This window comes from Physcomitrium patens, chromosome 1, assembly GCF_059467195.1.
Source record: "Physcomitrium patens ecotype Gransden chromosome 1, ASM5946719v1, whole genome shotgun sequence".
NCBI lineage: Eukaryota > Viridiplantae > Streptophyta > Bryopsida > Funariales > Funariaceae > Physcomitrium > Physcomitrium patens.
This window is the reverse complement of record NC_143410.1, coordinates 187290-208788: the sequence shown is the minus strand read 5'-3', so window position 1 is coordinate 208788 and position 21499 is coordinate 187290. Positions and strand designations below refer to the sequence as shown.

At 38.8% G+C, this 21499-nt stretch overlaps 3 protein-coding genes across 5 annotated transcripts; 1 reads left to right on the top strand and 2 right to left on the bottom strand.

Moving 5' to 3' along the window:
* Window positions 1-878: 878 nt before the first annotated feature.
* On the top strand, window positions 879-4381 carry LOC112284693 (uncharacterized). Its single transcript, XM_024524748.3, has 3 exons — window positions 879-3291; window positions 3386-3643; window positions 3815-4381. Exons 1-3 carry the CDS (start codon window positions 2800-2802, stop codon window positions 4034-4036), a joined length of 972 nt encoding a protein of 323 aa, XP_024380516.1. The 5' UTR covers window positions 879-2799; the 3' UTR covers window positions 4037-4381.
* A 254-nt stretch (window positions 4382-4635) lies between these two features.
* LOC112284702 (uncharacterized) lies at window positions 4636-6169 on the bottom strand. Its single transcript, XM_024524799.3, has 2 exons — window positions 6033-6169; window positions 4636-5627 (listed from the first exon to the last, which is right to left on the bottom strand). Exons 1-2 carry the CDS (start codon window positions 6036-6038, stop codon window positions 4845-4847), a joined length of 789 nt encoding a protein of 262 aa, XP_024380567.1. The 5' UTR covers window positions 6039-6169; the 3' UTR covers window positions 4636-4844.
* Window positions 6170-10616: 4447 nt separating this feature from the next.
* Window positions 10617-15110, bottom strand: LOC112284700 (serine/threonine-protein phosphatase PP1 isozyme 1). Of its 3 annotated transcripts, none has more exons than XM_024524761.3 (5): window positions 14790-15110; window positions 12715-12987; window positions 11767-12326; window positions 11292-11513; window positions 10617-11147 (listed from the first exon to the last, which is right to left on the bottom strand). In XM_024524761.3, exons 2-5 carry the CDS (start codon window positions 12890-12892, stop codon window positions 11142-11144), a joined length of 966 nt encoding a protein of 321 aa, XP_024380529.1. In that variant the 5' UTR covers window positions 12893-12987; window positions 14790-15110; the 3' UTR covers window positions 10617-11141. The 3 variants fall into 3 exon arrangements, with proteins under 3 accessions (XP_024380529.1, XP_024380540.1, XP_024380552.1); XM_024524772.2 differs by having other exon boundaries at window positions 14831-15078; XM_024524784.3 differs by having other exon boundaries at window positions 13546-15006.
* Between the last annotated feature and the right edge of the window lie 6389 nt (window positions 15111-21499).

The following is a 21499-nucleotide window of genomic DNA, read 5'->3' as shown; positions in this document are numbered from 1 at the left end:
CCTTCTGTAAGTATTTATTATCACTTTTGAATTTAAAGCTGAAAAGTTCAAAAGTAATAGATGAGATATCTTTAAAATTCTTAAAAAGCACTTTAAAAGAATATGACTTGATAAAGTTCCAAAATAAATAGTTTAAAAATTATTTGTATGTTTTAGTTGATAGATAGCTATTGACATTAATTTGGGTTTGTATAGATTTTTATTTATTTATTTATTTATTTTTAATCAATTGGTAGATTTTATTTACCATAAAGTATAATTTATTGAATATAAATCTAAATTCTAAACTATTGCTAGTGCAGCAATTCTATAGTATACTTAATTTTATTTTTTTTTAAAACTAAAGTTGATTTTTATTCACCATACATTTTTTCTTCAACAAAGCTTTTTTTTTAAATCATTAAAGTTGAAATTATTTCTATTTTTTTTCAATTATATATTATATTTTTAATAACTTGCCAATATCTTAAATATGACTATCATGATTTTTTTTAAACTCATTAATGTTTCTATTTAAAAACTAATTAAACAAGTTTGAACCATTAGTAGACAATATGAGAATAATTCTACCTATATAGACAATAAAGATTAGCAGTAATGTATTATTAATAAATGTTCATATTCTACCTTACTATTACATTCAACATCAAACACCAGTTTTATTTTTGTATTGTATATATAATAGAAAAAAAAAAAAAAAAAATCATTCTTGCAAATGTAAAAAAAAAATCAATATCTTCAATTATAATAATAAATATTCAAAATCATAATCCGAATGTATGTAAAAAAAAACATTTAATTAGAATTTCAAATACAAAAAATTCTGAATAATACTCACCACGTTGCCTTCTTCTTCTTCCCTATTAAGTTGAAAATATTAAGTTGAAAATATTAAGTTGAAAACATTAAGTAGAAATATAACCACTTTTCAAGTTTGATTCTAGGCACACTGGGTGTACCACAACAATGAACACACAACTGGATCTAAAGAGGACCCACATATTCAAACAAAGCGAAATGCCATAGTAGAAGAAGTTCTGTTTGGTCATTTGTAAGACAAAGCACCTAGAAAACCATAATAATAACAGTTAGTTAATAATAGCTCAGAACAAATAAAAAAACTGACATTCTGGATATTACAATGAGCAATCCTGCGTGTGTCGAATGTTACTCACATCTAATGGGCACAGAAAGCTCTTCACTGTTGCATTGACTACAACGGCGAGCTCCGGAGGGGAACCAGGTGCAGGTTCAACGGCAAAATGGACTAAATACAGCAGATGAGCCACTGAAAATGTAATGGGAAGTCGACCAAATGCACCACGCTCTAAATCTTGAGCTTCTATGATCGCACCTGAACCCTCCCTCTCGCCCAGATATGGAACAGAAGTGCAGGAATTCCTGTACACGAGGAAGGTTGATTAGTTTTCTGTTGACTTATGACTCGGAAATTGCAGACATCGTCGGAATCGGGCCAAGGACCTCACCCAGAAGCCCAGGGAATGTCCCATTGTTCACGTGTGGATCCTTATCTTAGGATGCTTACAGCTTTATTGATACTAAATCGCTAAATGCAGATAAAATCTTCGTTCCATTCTGCATCTCCTGATCGACATCTTTCATGGTTAATGCCTTTTTTCCATACTGGTTAATAACTGCACGAAAACGCGTATGCCATGTAGATACTAATTGCAGATGCGGGACAGCAATCTTGTTTGTAAGATTGATGAACCCTGCACCAGTGCCTTGAGGAAGGGCACAGCAAACGATTCGTCATAGAAATTCGATCACTGCCCAAACTCCACAATACAATCCGAGAAAAATTCATTCTGTCCAGCCAACTCTCACCCAGCATGTTGATGAACATGGGATGATACTGGAAGGATGTCCAGTTATCCCACCATTTCGTCATTTCTTTGATCTGCCCACGCCCTGTCAGATGTATAATGACAGAAAATCGAATTGGGGAATCACACAAGCTCAATCCTCCGTGTAATCGCGACGCATACTTTTTCGCTCAGAAAGGAACCTGCATCCTCTATACTCAAGGCAGAGGATTACTTCGCTGACAATGCCACTGTTGCCCTACACACAGGTCCTCTAGTTCCTATCCTGAACGAACCCACCGAAAACAGGTCGATAAGAAGGCTTTCTTTAAAGACAATAATAAAAAGTTTACACTGGGGTTCTTCAAGGTTGATTAGATTGACGCTGTGCGGTGGCCGAGTACTAGGAAGTTCCAGTAGGTTTGCCCACGTGAGAGATGACTCGGCGTCGATAACCATGTACATCAACAATTGAACAAATTGACGAACTGTGTCACAACCAGGTTTGTTAAAGGTTTGAAGTAGGCAAAAAATAGAATGCAGGAAGAAACGAAAAGTGGGGGGATAGGGGGTTGGGAGTTGGGGTTGTTGAGAGAAGCAGCAATAATAATATAAAAAAAAGGCCAGGTGGAAGCTAACGATGATCCTCATGTTCTTCGGCAATGTTCGGTGATTCGTATTCGCCCTCATCGCTCGCTCTTTCCAAGTGGCCTACCTCTCCCTCCCCGAATCCCCGAATCATTCTTCTCCATCTCGGTTGCATTAGGTCCCCAGCCGGACTCCTCTTCCTCCGATCAATCGAACAATCAATCGACTCCTCCTGCCCCAACCTGTGTCTCGATCCTCTCCTGAGTTGGTTTCGTGAATCTCGCCTTATATCTGCTTGTGATCGTCGTCTTCCTTGGATAGATCAGGAGTTGCAGGAACTTCGTCGATCCAGTTTCGTGCGGGAGTTCTGTGGGTTTTGTGCACGATGGCGTCGTCGTCGGTTGTGAAGCTAGCACAGACGGCTTCCGCCTCACGGATCGTAGCAGGGTCGTCATTCTCCGAGAGGGGTTCAGGTTGTGGGAATTTGAAGTGTCCCGGATCAGTGACTTTGAAGCCACTTCCGATCACCAAGCTGTTTTTGGAGCAATCGAGTTGCTTGAGGGGGCATGTATCCCGCTGCAGGGCGGTCGTGGTGACGGCCATCAAGGACCCGGCGGAGCAGGACAGCTTGAAGCGAGCAGTGGCGAGGAAAGCCGTGGAACTCGTGCAGCCGGGAATGGTGGTGGGGTTGGGCACTGGCAGCACCTCGTCCATGGCCATCGAGGAGCTCGGGAAACTTGCTCAGAATAAGCTCAAGGATGTGCAGTTTGTGGCCACCAGCTACCAGTCGCGCGTCTTGTCTCGCCAGTTTGGCGTCAAGACGATGGACTTGAACGACGTGAATCACATTGACATTGCCTTCGATGGCGCTGACGAGGTGCGGTGCGATCTCATTGCCATTCCTAGTAACGAGTAACTCTTCTAGTCTAAGATATCAGTGCTAAGGAATCAGGGATGATAATAATGTGCAGGTGGATTCCAACATGAACTTAATCAAGGGCGGTGGGGCAGCGCATACGATGGAGAAGGTGGTGGACTCCATAGCCAAGCACTGCGTCATCCTCGTCGACGAAACTAAAGTAGTCAAGACTCTGGGCCTCACTTTTCCCGTCCCGGTGGAGGTTCTGCCCTTCGCTCTTGCGCCAGTGCTGCGTGCATTGGCCGCTTTGGGAGGGCAGCCGGAGATTCGCACCGCCCTTCGCAAAGACGGCCCCGTCATGTCCGACCTTGTTCGTTCCCTGCACCATCTCTCTACCTTTACTGCATCAAGAGTAGTGTGCTCCTAATCCTAATTGCAACCAAGTTCGTCTTTACAAGCTCTTCAAATGAGCAATCAGAGAGAGAGGGAGAGATAGAGAAAACTATTAACGCCTCCCTTCGTGGACGTGATTGAGGTGCAGGGTAACATGATTGTGGACGTGAGGTTTCCCGACGGCGTGAAGAACCCGGCAGAATTGGAGAGGAAGATCAATATGATTCCTGGAGTGGTGGAGAACGGCCTCTTCGTCAACGTTGCGCACACGGTGCTGGTGGGCACCAAGGATGGCGAGGAAACCTCTGTCGTGACATTCGCCGATTTTGTGCAGACTTTGAGGAATTCAGAGCTAGAGGTGTCATCTTAATACTGCGTCCAAATCCTGCGAACATGTGTTAAGTTTTTGGCACGCTGGAGAATCTATGTGCAGCGTCTGTCGTTCCGCGTCCTACTATCACACACAATGTAACTTAGAATTTTTCGGATGCTCCACACCTCCTGCAGCGCCATCATTACGATCCTCCAATCCAGGACAGCGCTTAGTGATAAAAACAAAGTTGACTTGTAGCGTAGGTCTTTCAAGTCTTTCTGCGCAGTTGCTTCCACCACCCTATCTGCGTAAAGAGCGCTTTTCTGTGAAGAAAACGACGATAAAGATTAGAAATGAAATGCATACGACTCTTATCCGCCTTTGTCGAAGTGCTTTAAAGTTTCAGTGAATGTCTGTCCATCTACGTGCCAATTTGTTCCCACATTTTAGATACTGAGATTCAACAAATTTGGAGGAGCCACGGCGATGGTATTTCAGAGCTCGGCGCTGCAAAAAAAAAACTCGAGTGTATCCTCTGCAAGGTGAGGACATCCTGAGGAATCTACTTTCGACGCTAGAGATGAAAATTAATCGAGACCAAAAATTTCCAATCAAGCACATTTATAGCTAGGAATAAAAGTTGATAGGCAGCTAAATAATGAGGACACACATTATTTTGATGAGCTGTATTTCAGAAATCGTGTGGTTTTTACAGAGTTGCACCCATCGTATATACAAGCAACCAACAACGTCTATAGTCACCGTACACAACAGAAGATGTTGGCTCGAAATCTCTCAAGGACACACATCTCATTCGCAAGCCTTCTTATACTGATTGGAGTTATCAATTCACGTTCCGTTACCCTCACACAAAAACGCCGAATACTTCACAGTGGGCCTGACGACAGAACTCCAAAGACAATTGGAGCTCCTCCCGGATGCCTTGCAATAGCTCGTGCCGCCACTTGTCAAGGACTCCTTTGGAACTATCCCGAAACCTTTCCAAGAGTTTCTTGTAAGCCGCTCTGTCGTCAATGATTCGATCAGCACTTGAATCTGTGAAAATCGAGAGTTCGGGTTGGTCCTTTGTCGATGCCGCCGCACCTTGATTGTGTTTGTGAATTGATTCATCCTCTTTGGAATGGCCACCATCGACTCCAACGTCGACACCGTCTTCTGAGCTGGAGTTGGTGCCAGAGTCGCCACCACTGCCACTTGAAGACGATGAGGATGACGACCGTCGTTGTGGAGATAGTTCTGTAATCACAAGTGCATTCTGGACCTGGGAGTCTGAGCCTCGCGAGGAGTCGAAATCCTGGGGAGGGCTGTCTGCCGGAGGGGATGATCCAGGTGTGAGGCTGACCATGGATTGCTCTGACACCTTTGGTGATGGCGCATTGATGGCAATGACCTTCATCTCGGGTTTCGGAAACTTGATCACGCGTATCCGCGGAGGAGCTTGAGGCTTTGCAAGTGCACTCTTGCTCTCCACTCTACGCCTTTTCGTCGGTTGACGCCTTTCCTGCCGCCCTTTCTTCTCGTCCTGTGAATCGTCGGAATCGTAAACAAGGCAATGAGCGGGCAATTTCAGTCTCGGATGAATCTGCGCCTCTTTCATCTTCGCTCTTGGCTCCCAAGGTGGCAGGTTCTGTCGTATACCCAAGTCAGCTCGGCAAGTTTGACTTATACTTCAATAATTCCCAAATCCATGCGACTCTCCCAACACCATTAACCAATTTATCACACTAGGCAAATTCTTACAAAAATCGATGACGTTGCCATCGAATTACGTAACTGACTGAACCCAGGGGCCTCAACGAGATACTCACTTCACGTCTCTCTATCAACAGCACATTTGGGGCAAAAGTTGAGGGAGGAAAACGCTACTACTGCACTTTTCTAACAACCTGCGTCTCAAGCAGGACAAATATCATGTAAACAAAACCATTTTTACGATTCTTTCTACTTAAATTATGTTCTTCTCTAATTTGTTTAATGAGAAAAAACCCACAACACAAGAAAAGTAGACAAGAAAGGGAATATCATCTAAAACCTGCATAGGGCGAACGATGCTCCAGCTCCACTTCAGTTCGGGTCCCGAGGGCCGAACATATTCTTGGCGAGATCGAATGTGCAAAAACGGAAGCTCGAGCTCTGGTTGCCCCCCGCCATAGTAAATCTGGTATGTGTTTTCCTTGGGGTTGTGGTGCTTGATGAAACCCACCCACCAAGCATCGTTGTATAACGTCTCGACAGCGTCGCGCACCTTGAATCGCTTCCGCAGGAGCTGCGGCGGGAAGGGTCGCAGCTGATCCTTCACCACAGTCTCATGAAGGGATCACTGTCGGGTTCATCTGACACCGTAAAGTCGCGGTACTGCACGTACGCCTGATGACATACCTTCCGGCCCCCTGAGACCTTATAGTACAGCTTCACAATCTTGACTGCGAACCATGAGCCCTCGTACCCCGCTTCCTCTGCTCTATACTCTGCCATCTTCCCTTCCCGCAGCCACGAAGGCTCAGGAACAACATTGTCCTTCACCATTGCCATCTCAATGCAGAATCCTCTACCCTTGAAAATTACTTCAAAATTCCCCGAAATTCGCAAAAAAGGGATTCTTCCAAAAAGAGAGCCTGGAATTAAAAGTAACAAACGGTTCAACTCCTGCAGAATCTCAAAACCAACAAGCCTCCACAATCCTCCAGAAGGACAAGTGCCACATACATACAGAGATCGAGGGGGAGAGTGAGTGAGAGTGAGTGAGTGTGTGAGAGTGAGAGTGTGTGCGCATTGCAGTGCAGTGCTGAATCGGGTGCAAGAGAGTAAGAGAGAGTGCCACAGACAGCATCATCCCCCCCTCTCCCCCTTCCTTGCCCTTCCTGCAGCACCGCAGCAAACTCTGCATGCGGGGACGAAGAGGAAGGAAGACGAGGAAGGAGGAAGAAGGAAGGAGGAGGATCTCCCCCTCCATCCCTCTCTCCCTCCGTCGTTGCTGCCCCTCCTCCGTCGGACGAACATACGGACCTCACGACGCACCACTCGACGGACGGACGAACGGACGCATGGACGGGTTGATGAACGGACGATTGAGAGGACGGACGAGCTGGCGGGCAGAGGGTTATCATCCGATTTCCGTTTTCATCCGTCGGCTCGCCCCGTCACTGAATCTTTTGTTTCTGGATTCGCTTTTCTTTGTTTGCTTTTTTGCTCTCTTTATCTTTATCTATTTCTTAGTTATCATTCTGGAGAGTCTTGGTGCTTGAAGTGAGACCTTGTGAGAGAGAGAGTCCCATTCTGCGCTGGGGCTTGGTCATGCTTCCAACCCTAATTTGACACACGAAGTCTTGGATTTTATATATCTATATATATATATATATATATATTGTGCTTGATTCTTGGTTAAAGGGACCCCAACAATGAGGTGTTACATTATTATTTACAACCACGGCCATAAGTATCCCTATGGAGAACCAATATGAACTTTTCATGTTTAATATTTATATATTTTTTAATATTTTTACACAAGTAGAATATCATTTTTTTATAATATAAGATGCAATTAGAAAATATTTTTGATAAAATACACAAGAATATATATATATATATATATATATATATTATAATCATAATTTTATTAATTCTAACATTTTTTCTTGATGTAATTTTTCTTACAAAAAAATATTGATAAAGTATTTTTTACATAATGAAGTAATGTAATATTATTTTTCATAGTGAGATACCAATTATTATAAGACTTTTCTTGCAAAGAGGGTTTTTTTTAATTTATTTTTATATTGTATTTCGTAGATTCATTTTATTTTAAAATAATATTTTTAGAGAATTATTAGAGTCACATCCTAATGCTGTTAAAGTCTCACCCCAAATTATTATCTCATGATCAATTGTGTCCATCCCCATCTCTATCTCTTGTTCAATATCCATGTCCCTTATTCCTTATCCCCCAAAATTAATCATCATATAGTTTCAGAAGTGTGGCTTTAACAACTCCCTATTTTTTGATTTTTTATTATTAATTTAAATGAATGAGGCAAAGGAGTTATTTTTTAATATTTATTATTATTAATAATAAGATTTTATTTTAAGATTTAAATTATTTTTACAATTAAGAAGAAATAATTCTATCTTGTTGTTTTCATTTTGAGTAATTTTTTCTTGTTTTTAAATAATTTTTTATCCATTAAGAATCTCATATAGTAAATTAGTCAATATTTAATAAAATAAAAATTACTCATATTTTTAGAATAATTATTTTAAGACATTTATTATTAATTCTATTAATAGGTATACTTAAATATTTTATTAAAAAATTATTAGCTTAACTAAGTGATTCTTTTAAATCTTAATATTAAATAAAATTTATCTAGTATATATTTATATATATTTGAATTTTTAAAGAATTAAGTAAAAAGTTATTTGAAGGTGCACACTTGTACAACTTAAACACTTGTCATATAAGCTTTGTGGTACTTAAAAATCTTTTACATGGCTTTCTTATTAACCAATATATAAAGAGATAAACAACATAGTCATCTACAAGCTTATAGTGCCTCTTCTGTAATCTAATCTTAGTTCAAATCTCTCCAATCTCTTTGTACTTAATAATACTCATCTTAATATTTTTTTGCTAAAAAACACATGCAATTTTTATGACCTATGTTTTCAACAATTTACAAATACATTATATTACATGTATGTAATTCTTATCTTACAAATTGAACAAAGCAAGATAGAGGTGTTACTTGTGTCTAATATCTAAAAAAATAATATGTCTAAAGCATCACCAAATAGTTCCTTCTTGATATGTAATATATTATTTCTAGAAAGTATATGATACTTTAATTTTTTATATAATATAACTCAAACATAACATTACTAATATTTGAAGAGGTATTTATTTTGATAATATATATATATATATATATATATATATATATGACTCCATAATTAAAAGATAATCTTAAACTATTATCTTAATACATATTTGATAAAAAATCAAATTTACATAATCCTTATTTATATATCAGTTTTGACTATGTTTTTGACATTGTGGTTATGGCAATGAATTGTAATTATTGTGTGTTTTTTTTTTGTGTAACTATTGCAAAACAACTTTGTGTGCATCAAAGATTTTTTCCTAAAGTGACTCTACAAACAATCAGAAGACCTTGTCAAAAATAATTTTCGATTTTGTTAATAAGGTTTTGACACCTCAGACATAAGGAACACCTAGCAATGACAATTTGTACGTGCACAATCCAACTACTGCAATTTATTTTATTTTATTTTATTTTAACATATTTTTCTTATTTCTACAATCAAGATCAATGTGACAACAATATCAAACGTCTGCAACCGTTGGCAAGGTCATCATTCTTCAGATGCTATGCAGAAGTAAAACTTGATGAGATTCAATTGGTGTGATTTTGGTTTGAGATGTCCTTTTACAGGATTCTTTCAAAGGATTTTATCCCATGCTGCAAAATGTCATAGTTGATATTTCATTTAGTTTAATTTTGGTGCCTCAGAATTTAATTTACCAACTCAGGAATTTTGATAGATTCTGGAATACACCAAAAATAGAAATATCTAAATTCAATATTATTACTTTTAACTGTGCAATCTGGGCTTTAATTTAATAATATTAATTAATTTTTTAATGAAAAAAAGTCATGTATAACCATTAGTAGTTTATGTTTAGATATAGGGTTAATTTTTAAAAATATAAAATTTGACCTTTAATTGCAGAAATTGGTCACGTCCATGAAACATTGAATAAGATTAAAAAGAAAAAGAAAAAGAATGCTTGAGTAGAAGCACATTGTAAAATTCTGAGTGGGAAAATTACATTTGCAAACGAAATGATAGATTGATTTTCATTAAATGAAGCACAATAATTCTGTTTCCCTTCTTTCTTTTTATGGTACCTGATGTGTATTTGTTTATCGTATGGCGGATTCATCTTCATTCAATTGCTATCAAACTTATGTCCAATGTTTGCATTCATTTTTTTTAGATTCAATTTTGACTCTCATCCTATAATTCTACATGTGTTTTGACCCGCTATTTTATCTATTCAATGTTGGACTGCGGAGAAGTCTTACATGTCCATAGAAATTGTAGAATGCAAAACATCGAATTCCACTTCAGAATTGTCAAACATTACCAGTACTAAAACAAGATGAAAGAATACAGATTCGACACAAAATGTGTAAAGAAGTCTGGTTGAGTTTAGCCATAGATCTAACGATGACGAGTCCAGAATGACAATACACACGATCTCGTACTTAGTTTTAACTTTGATTGCATGGTCCAACACTGGTATATGTACGGAAATGCATATGTACCTTAATTGATAAAAAAATCACTGACGTAGTGGCAGTGATCTGTCGTCAAAAATGAGGTATACCATAATGATCTGCAATAGATTCTGGAAGAACACATTCTAAAAAAAAAAAATTCAAATAAATGGAAGGCGAGGGTGATGCTCACTAGAGGTGCGTCCTAAGAGGGCTATGAAATTTGAGAATATCCAAGCGGGGTGCCTACACACCGATGACCAGAAAAGGCATGTTCAACGAGGCAGACATTTAAGCCAATACGACGACACAGAAACTCTAGTCAAGCAGATTGCGAATTGCAATATAGGTTTGACTAAACTGAAAATGAGATGGGAGTGACTTGAAACCGGGTGCTCACGCTCCCTAATGTACATTAACTACGATTGGCATAATCGCTCCGCTGCAGACCACCAACTACAGACATATCACACCCCAACAGCCCCAATCCCACCCTAACAAACCTCTTGCTCAAGCAACGGTAGAGAGTTAAGACATGTGCGAAACCGCCCTCCCAAGGATACCACGCTAGCTTCCGAAATAACTACAGATCCTAAGTTTGTGCGTGCGTTGAATGCATACGTATGTGTGTCTCTGAAGTCATGCTCAACTTTCTGCTGGCCACAAACTCCAGCTCAGCAGCGGACTGCTTATAGGTCACCCACTAGATGAAGCTGTTCCAAAGAGCAAGCCCACATCAGTAGCTGACATCCGTCAACGGAGCTCAAGAGTATAAAGCTTCCGCTCCAAAGGCGCTCATTGTTTATAGGTTGGTTTCTCTAGCTCACGACCATCACCTGGCATTATCCCTGGCCCTCCCCAGAAACACCGATTTCAGGATCTTACGTGGAAGTCATAGAATGGACAATTCCATGCATTCATAGTACATTTACATACACGCGACAATCAGTGACTCGATCAAGTAAGTTTCTCGTGCTTCAAAATCTGCTGACCTTGGCGGCACGAGGAGGCGTTCCAGGTCGTGACGGATTGTTGCCATAAGAGACAAACTTTTGCTTCTTTTCCGCTGGTTTTAGTATCTGAAATGAGCACATGAGAGTATCGTCAACACTCATCATGGCACCCGCATTATCAAATTCACCACAGTAATTCGGTGCAGAGAAAATAGTAACCAGCTGGCGCTTGGCGAAGAATTCATAACCATCCTCAACTACCTGCATGCGGAATCCCACGCAAGTCATTAATTATCAGATCTCTAAATTACGGTTTAACCATCTACGATCCCTACCCAACGAAAAAAGTAAATTAATCAATGCTGGAAAAATCTAGCACTCCTCACTGGTTCCACCAATACTCAAGCAAGGACCTGAACTTTTTCGGATTAAAAATAAACACTCCTAAACATATCCTCATGAATAATCAACTCGAAGTTTAAGCTATACTTAAATTGAGAGTTGATCACAGTACTTGATGGGCTCGGCAGATAAGATCCAAGTCATGCTTTTGTAGAAACTCTGCGACTGTTTCTGGACCAAATGTGAAGGAAACTCCTCGGTCATTGTTTCCCCATCCAGATACATCTTTGTCAGGATCCGCCCATAGAAGGTCACACAACAAGCCTGCATCAGGTACATCTGTTGGCCGAGCAATCTTTTTTATCTGGTCCAAGTTCTTGAGTTCCGGAGAAAGGCCTCCATGCATGCATAAAATCTTTTCATCAATCAAGGCAGCCACGGGCAGGCAGTTGAAACAATCTGTAAACGTCTTCCACAACCGTATGTTGAAACGACGTTTACATTCATCATAGAAGCCGTATATTCGGTTGATTGATGCACATTCATGGTTTCCTCTTAGCAAAAAAAAGTTCTCTGGGTACTTGATTTTATATGCCAAGAGAAGGCAAATAGTTTCTAAACTCTGCTTTCCTCTGTCAACATAATCCCCTAAAAACAAGTAGTTGGCCTCAGGTGGAAAACCACCATATTCAAAAAGTTTCAAGAGGTCGGAATACTGCCCATGGATGTCACCTGCAGTGTCATGCCAACACTTGTCAGTGACCAGCTTCAAGAAAAGAAACAGCACGTAACTAGTAGGTGCTTAAAATAAAATAAAATAGAATAAAATAAAAAACTAGAAGTCGTTAATTTGGCACTGGGTATTAACGTACATTTCAAGCAAAATGTTACACTGTTCCAGGATTCCAAATTAGAAATTCGAGAACATGAGTATACAAAAATTTCAATCCAGCTACTGCCCAATCAATCAACGATAGAAAGCTAGTAGTTGCAAGCTTGTATTGATCAAAACACCAAACATCTCTGTTAAGCTTACTCCTATTGCGCATTTACATGAACCGTCATGATCACTGGTGTCTAAAAATGCAAAGACACAATGCCATGTAAAATGAGGACATACCACAAATCTTGATTGGCGCCTCCAGCTCAAGGAGGTTAGGCTGTGACAAAAATATATCCTTAGACGTAACACAAAGTTGACGAATTTCGGCCTCCGAGAGCTGCACTTGCTTGCCCGGCCGCCCAGTCCGCACCTCGAGCAGCCGCACTATGATATCATCTAATACAGCGCTGTCCATTCCCCTCCCTCACAGTTATCCCCACTTATAGGGAGCTCTTCTTCTCCACTTTTACCTCCGTTGTTTTATTCGGGCAGACTCTACTTAGACGGATTCTGCAAACGACACGAGAAAAAACGTTCATAAACTCGGTCCATCACCAAGACCCAAGCTAGCCTGAAATGTTCATCACATTGTTTTAAAATTAAAAATTTAAGATGAAAACAAGCAAATACTAAGAATCACCGCTTATCAAGAGCGATGAAGCGGAAAGGAAAATGAACGACACAACTATTTGCACGAGACCTTGGATATTATCGACCATTATAACTGCTAACATAAGCAGAACATCAGGAGGTCCAGATGCAAGTCATTCAGCGACATTGATGGATTCCCTCATTTCACAGCCCTATTATATACTACAGGTGTAGAATGCTAAACAAGATGATGACACATAATTTGAGCAACACAACAATAACGTCCCGCTCATCACAGACACCAGGAAAGGAAGTAGAATCAGGCAGAAGACAAATCCATCTTTGAGAGCAAATAATCATCGTTCACAGTTATGACGACACAAGATTTTACCGTGATCATCACTTTTCAGTAGTTCAATCGAACCAAAAACAATCAGGTTACCCCTCACAGTCAGGGCAGGTACCAAACACAGATACCTTTCAAAAAACAGGAGGCAGGAACTCCAATGATAAGGGAAATCGTAAAATTCAAATTCCACTATTGTTGAAAAAAAATTATGCACCCTTGTAACACACGTAATCCAATAATCAGCCTTGACAGTTATCAGAGTATGCCGAAGAAGAGTATACACAAAGGCGCGGAGGAGTAGAAAGCAAGATATATCATAAGCCCAGAGGGTTGCAGCAGCGTCTCCAAAAACCGGGAACAACGGGAGATGAGCACCATGTTAAGGAGCAGTTAGGGTGCAGGATATCGTGGAAATCCAAATAAATTTATTTCTCAAGATACGAATACACGTCATGGTGATGGGTGCAAGATGACCAGGAGACGAGGCACCAACACCATCGGCTGAGCGCCACAAAGAATACGATCGGGGCACGGACTAAATCAAGGTTAGAAAAAGTCTCGGGCAGTTAGGGCTGGGAAGCCAAATATAATGACCACCTTTTACAGAGATGAATGGGAGGTTGTGAAATACAAATCCTCAAATCATATCAGCACCCGTCCAAATCGACGTGTCATGAACGTCGACTCCTTTCTGAATGAAAATACAAAATAAAACATTCTATACGCAGCAAACGACTCAACAAATGAAAAAGCTATGAAATGACTTGAAACATACTGTACCAGTCACTTGCCTGCCCTCAGCCCTAAAGACCCGCGCAGACGGTGCAAGTACCAATGCGCGCAAAATCTAGCGTGACGCACAACAACTTGACGAGGTCAACAAGGGCCCGCGAAACCATCTCATTCCACTGACAACCGTAAACCAGACCCAACCAAATGTGCTGAATCAAAATTATGAAAAACTCTTCTTCCAAAGACAGCTATCCACAATCAATCCTGCTCACTCTGTCGCCCTTCGGAAGCGAGGTCAGAAACCAAACAACGCGACCTCCCTCATCCTCAGCTCTCGCATTTCAAACGCCTCTACACCACCAAAACGACAACAACACAGCCATCTTTTCCCTTCACAACCCCTCGAAATTCCCCGCATTCACAGCCATCCCAATCCAACTCGAGCTTCCCTATAAAACCTCGATCTCACGAAAAGATTCACAATACCACAATTCTAACACTCGCCCAAACGTCCTCCACCACCACCAACAACAATAACAACAAAAAGCCTCCACTAAAAACTCAACAACGCAAATTCCTGTCGCGACAAAAGTATAGAGCAGCGACGAAGAATGGCATAGGAACTGGCCACCAGACTTACTTGCACAGCGATAAGCTAGGGCAAGGGTAAGAGCGCCTTACAAGAAGGCAGGTCACGAACAGCGGCGGAAATTGGAAAGGGGAGCGGAGAGGGAGAGAAAGAGAGAGTGAGAGAGAGAGGGAATGCGAGGCATTCGAGAGCACGAGGAGGAGGTTGGGGAAGGGAGGTTTTGGCATCGGCGAAGGGGATCGCCTCTCTCTCTTGTGAGAGTGAGTGAGCGAGCGAGCGAGGGGAGGGCTCTCTCCCTCTCCACTCTCTCCACTCTCTCCCTCCCTCCCTCGCTCGCTTTGCCTTCCACCCTCCTCCTCTCCCCCTTCCCTTGCCCCTCTGCTCCCCAGTCCTCGACGAACGAACTTTCTGACGGAGCCTGATCTTCCCGACCTGAGCCTGTTCCCAGAGGGTACATGGAAACGGGCTCACTCGCCTTGGATGGGGCTCCGCGTCCGCTGTTTCTACCAATTTCGTAAGTAACTCTGCTGCAGATAAGTGTTCTCGTCCTCATTGGGAACGTCGTCCCCTTCGCTGCCCGCCCTCCCGCATGTGCATCCATCCCCAAAACCTCTCCTCCGCGACGCTTCCAGGAAACGGCGTTCTTAGAGCCGTTCCTCCATTTGACTCCTTCACATCTCCCATCTGTTGGTACTCGTGAATTGCGCCACTCTGGCCCACTTGGACTTGTTGAGTCCAGGGTAGCGGACGCTACTCGCCACGTCGGCACCCTGATGTCCTGGATCCTCCTCCTCCTGCTGTCGTGTCATCATGTCAGGCTCTTGAACCAGAATCCGAAGGGTTGGTTCCCCGTTCCACTGCAAAGTTTCCCTTATGGCTATCACGTGGATTTTACGAGCGGATTCATAAATTAGGGTTTTTGCAATGAGAGGTGTGTTACAACACCATCTCACTTCAGCCCTCCTCGCAGAATGTTCTGTTCTATCATCAGTGTTTTTGTGACGAAGAAGAAGAATAGTCAAAGTGTGGAATCTCGTACGTCCGCATTGACTGTGGAGATTCTCGACAAACGCCTTGGAAATGGCGTACAGGTAGAACCTTTCTGGGCGAGCGCAGGCTGAGGCTTCACCGCTTGATCGAAAAGGACGACGACTTTCTAGTATCAATCTTGAGAATGGGTGGTCATATCAGAATTCAAAGAACCGCATTTTTGGGGTGACTTTTACTTTCACAACTTAAGTTATTATTTAAGAAATACAGAAAAACGACAATAGACTTGTGTATCTGTACGTGGATGTGAGCTAGAACTGGGTACAGCTCCAAGGGAATCCAAGAAATATATCTAAAGTCGTATTGATGACTTAGTCTTCAACTTTATGACCCACCACCAAAAAGCTGGGGATTCATGAGCCGGGTGGCGTGTCATGCTCCAATCTGCGTAGAGGCTGATGACATTTCGACGTCATCAATACAAGTGGCGCCGTCTTGCTGCACTGGGCTCCCTGGCCCACAACTGCATCTCCTCAACAGGCAGGCCCCAGACATGTGCTGCTAAGGTGCACTGTGTAATTCGGAGAGCATTTGAGAAATACTGCAGCTCTAAACGATGTGGAGTGTTCTCACCACGTACTAGGTAGTGTAATATTGTTGGGGGGGGGGGGGGGAGGGGTTCCGCCGAGGGGAAAAAAACGCTGCACTGCATGCAGACCTTGAGTGTGTTGGTGTCCGCCTCGCGCTCTGAGCACGCGATGTCGGCAGGATGCGGTTGTCAAGTGACCATCGAGCATGAGTCTGTTTCTGCGTGTTGGATCTGATCGAAAGAACTTCACAACTAACGAGTTTCGACACCAGCTCAGTGCTGTGGCGAGAGTTCTCTAGTTCATACTCTTGTTGGTTTTCTCTTCAGATCAGGAGGACAAGCCAGGGCACGGTGTCAGGTGAATGTGACAAGCCAAAGCCGAATGGCTTGTTTTTAGTGCTAGAATACTGCCGTAATTCGGGGCGAAAGTATCCTGCATGGTATCTGCTTGATGGCTCCTTCTTTACTTGTTGAATCGATCATTTTGCAGTTTTACGCTCCACTGTTTGAAGTACATTATGCTCGAACCACTTCGGCCTTTCAACCCACATGCGTGATCCAATATTGCACACAATAATGTTTTTGCGAATCAATACAAAAGTTTTTGTCGTGTGCAAATGCATGCTTATCATGGAATATGGAGAACCTAGGGATTCCGATGTACAGTTTTCTTCTGGGCTAGTTTGCCCCCAATTACGGAAGTGGGTAACGAATAGAACAGCAGCTGGTTTTGACTGTGTAGTGCTTTAGCGTCAACACATTGCTATTCGTAAATTGTTTTGAACCTAGGTCACATTATCCCTGACAACAGACTTGGAGCTCGTCAGAATCTTTCGTTCATTCCTGATGATGGAAGTCCATGCTGCGCAAATACCACACTTTACTTCTTCAGATTTGGTTAGCTCTTGATCCAGCAACAGACTAGTACACAACTCGTTGTCTTGAAAAGGAAAGTGTATCAAAACATCTAGCAAGTTTTCAATTGGAGAATAATGTTAGAGAAGGAGGTTGGGGTGGTCTGCTCCCACCTTTCACGCAAATTCTTCATTTGTATGTCAACTTCCGGAGTAGGGCGGTTCCGTTTGTTTAACCCAAATTCTATGGTAATTGTCCAGTTTGATGATGGTTTATTTCGAGTTTAAAGAACCCTCCGTCAGGTTTCCAACATATCAACTACAATTGGAATCGTTTTGGTTGCTCATCGAGTAAGAAAAGGCCTGTGAAATTGCCGGTTCGATTGGAGGTTCTTAAGAGCCTAGATTTCCGTGGGCCCTCATCGTGCAGGAATAAATGGCTTGTGTTCAAACTGCTCAGGAACGCCATGAAGCCTTTCGTTAAACAATCGAGGACAAACACCTGCAGACGTATCGGTTGGTCGAAAACCAAGGCTTCAATGGCGAAGCAGCTTGCGCTGTTTTATTGGCAGGTGGAACAGGATTTTGGATGTAGTGAGTCATGCAGACTAGATCTATATTTTCCAATTCTAGAAGGAGTCATCGATTCGGGGAAGCCGATTGTGCAGGTTTTTTCTTGCTTTTGTGGTTTACATGGTTACAGGCAGAGCTGACTGTCCTTGTGAGTGGTTTTGAGGTGAGCTTCTGAAGACTCCGAACAACTTGGATTTGCTCATGAAACCGCGTGGCATTCTCTTAGATCAAGTTTGCTTTTGTATTTTGAGTTTGGTACAAGAGATGAAACAAGCTCTTAGTTTCATTCAAAGGAAAACTTGATGACGGCAGTGAACATACTCTTGAGGGCGCTGATGCATGTTCTATCTCCTCCAGCACGACATTGACCTCACACCACCCAGCAAATCCCATATTACATTGTCTTCTACAGAACTACACCGCTGAGACTGCCTAAATCTCAACTGCGTATGCACTGATTCACTTTCGAATGTTCGGTCGACCAGGAACGCAAAATTCTCAAAGCTTCCTTAATTAACCCAAATGCATCAGTTCAAAGACACTTGGATAGATTCCTTATCAGCACCAAGAATTCCAGAGCTGCACTGACGGTTGCTACGGAAGCACAATGACGCTCTAGTCTCTGAAATAGACACAGCAAGAGTGAAAAACTCATCTAAGCGAGTGCTAGAGGTGCTCGGATGTCGTGGAGTCTTTCAGTGATGGTGTCGCCTTTCCTCTACCATTGCAAACCCCGACACTCATCGATACGTTGTACTTTTTAAGAACTATCCAACTTTGTCAAGTAAATTATCAAACAACTGAGCTGTATCTTACACGATACGACTTAAGGTTATCAAAAAATACCAGATTTGATGAATTTCAGCAGATCACTGATGCTTTTTGCGTTTATGATGAATCCACAAGGAAGCCAATTTCACCTTCACTAGGAACACAGGAATTTATCTCATTGTATGTGTAAATGTTACTATCTCCTGCTCTATTCTATACCAAACATGACTAATTGTCATTCACTTTCTTCTCTGTAATGGAATGTCTTGATATCTAACAACATTAAATGGACACTCAAAGAGATGATCTAGATGTGAAGAATGTGATCAGTATGCAATGAAAGGAAAAACCATATTCATTTCTTTGCTTCTAGATTGTTGAGGGACAATATATTTGTAAACATGAGGAAGGATTTAAGAGTGGCTTGTGCTTTCTAACAAGACACACAATCTTGTCACTGTATTTAGAACTTGGAAAAGGTGCATTTTTATTAAAGATTTGAAATAAATTAAAGATTTGATTATCATTTAAAATAAGTATGGATGATTGTGAAAATCTTTCTTCTTCAATTTGTATATAAAGTTTTATCCTACCTTAGATAATTTTTATTATAATAAAATTAATTTAAATTAACTATATATATTAAACATCATGATATTTATTTTTCATGATTAAATTACCTACTAAATAATATTTACAACATAATAATTAATAATAAATTTGAACGAATGACCTATTATAAGCATTGGTGTCAATAAAAAAATAAAAATTAGCACAATTAAGAAAAAATACCAAAGCAATAAAGATAATTGCCTTTAATTTTCATGTATTTCTATTTATTAAGACACTTGTAACTTATAAGGCTTTCTACATACTAATTGATATTTAAATAATCAAATATTTTTTCTAATCTTAATATTTTAATATCTAAACAAGATTAAAAGATTATTTTTTATATAATTACCAATTCAGATGCATTGGTGGGACTTACAAAAGTCAAAGTGTTTATATGTACAAATTTAAGAATATATATGGTAAAAATTTTATACTATTAGAATCTTAGATATTAATGATGAAAAAATATATTTAGTTAAAATATTAAAAAATTAATTAATAAGTATTAAAAAATAATATTAAAGAATTCTTGAGACTTACTAAGGCACTCATGTAACTTCAAATGCTAAAATTTGAAACATAAATCCTACACTTTATATCATTTAATTTAAGATCTATTAACATATATTCTAAAATCTTTAAACTTATCAATTATTTTACTTTGAACTTTTAATTTTTCAAATAGAATATCAATATATACTACTTAAATACGTATTTTTAGATTAATATCATATGATATATAATTTTAAATCTAAGTATATTAGATTATATATTTAAATATGTAAACATTGTAAATAGTCAATTTGCAAAGGTTGGCTTATCTTAGGATTGGAGGCTATAAAATGGAATAAAAATATATAAATATTATGCAATATGTTTTGGTATATCTATAGTTTTATCCACAAAAATGATATTAAAAACATTCAAATTTAAACACATATAGGTATATATACAAAATATTATGATTTAAATTATTTAATAAATCTTAATACATAGATTATATATATATATATATTCTTTATATTTAAAATTATATTTTTAATACAAGAATAATTAAGCTAGAAGTAAATTTAAACCAATTACTTTATTATAAAAAAGTAAAGTAAATTTAGTAATAAATTAATCAATAGAATTAGAATAATAAGCTAAAAAATATAATTAAAAAAATCACTTAAATACCACATATAAATAGTGTGAGATATTTAATTTTTTTAATTAGGATCCATAATAAAAATAAAAACTATCCTTAAACTAGCTACTTGAGTATTATTGTGCAATGAAAGTTTAACCATAAATTTTATTTAAATACAATAGAGTAATTAAAAATGTAATTTAAACCAATTACATGATTATACTTATATAAAAAAAGAAGAATTTGAAATCAAAATTTTAAAAACCACTATAAAAACACTACTAAATGTATGATTTCAATTGTTCTTACTTCCAAATCTGAAAGTTAAATATATATATATATATATATATATATATATATGCCACTATAATTACAATCAACAAAAATAGAATTCAATTCATTCAATACTAGAAAAAGTTATCAAATCCTTAATAAAAAAAACCATATAATTCTAAATCCTAAACCCTAAACCTATAAATTCCAAATTTTAAATGTTAAATCTCAAATCCTTATTTTCTATTGTAACTAAAAATAAATAAAATTATAAATTTTTATTTTTTTAAGATTATAATACTAATAAAAATATTTATATAATTTGATAATTTATTTTTATGTATGATATTAAATTCTATATTAGATTAAATTCCTAAATTGAAGAATAAAATAGTTATTTAATTATATATATATATATATATATATATATATATATTTATATTTATATTTCTTCAAGATTAATTTAATTAAGTTCTCTTTTAATTTTTAATTGAAAAGTGAATTTATGTACTACAAAAAATTAAATATAGAAGTGCTATGAGTAAAGAATTTTTTAAATAATGGATCCAAAATGTTATTTAATTTCTATTTTTTTATAAGACATATTTTCCAAAATCATCTTGACATTTTTTATTTTCTTGAAAAATAATCTTAAAGGTTTTAATTTAATATTTAAAAATTTATATCACTCATTCTTGATATTATTCCTAAACTTCCTACTATCATTATTTTCAATGTAAAAATGTGTGTTGTTTATATATAAATATATTTATGTATATATATGTATATATCTATATACAAATAAGACTTAGAAGTGAAGATGGAAAAAATTAATGGTAATGAAATAGACACACTTTGATCTTTATTGATCAAGCTTATATTGCAAACACTTTGATGGAGTTTAAATTTCCAATTGTACATGAAATGTTACATTTTGGATAGATGCAAATTTGATATCTTTATT

Excerpts from the sequence above, each read along its gene's own strand:
- LOC112284693 (XM_024524748.3), top strand. The coding sequence starts at position 2,800 with ATGGCGTCGTCGTCGGTTGTGAAGCTAGCACAGACGGCTTCCGCCTCA. Across the intron at positions 3,292-3,385 it reads CCTTCGATGGCGCTGACGAG|GTGGATTCCAACATGAACTT; the intron begins GTGCGGTGCGAT and ends AATAATGTGCAG. Across the intron at positions 3,644-3,814 it reads GCCCCGTCATGTCCGACCTT|GGTAACATGATTGTGGACGT; the intron begins GTTCGTTCCCTG and ends ATTGAGGTGCAG.
- LOC112284700 (XM_024524761.3), bottom strand. The coding sequence starts at position 12,892 with ATGGACAGCGCTGTATTAGATGATATCATAGTGCGGCTGCTCGAGGTG. Across the intron at positions 12,327-12,714 it reads GGCGCCAATCAAGATTTGTG|GTGACATCCATGGGCAGTAT; the intron begins GTATGTCCTCAT and ends ATGACACTGCAG. Across the intron at positions 11,514-11,766 it reads TTATCTGCCGAGCCCATCAA|GTAGTTGAGGATGGTTATGA; the intron begins GTACTGTGATCA and ends TTCCGCATGCAG.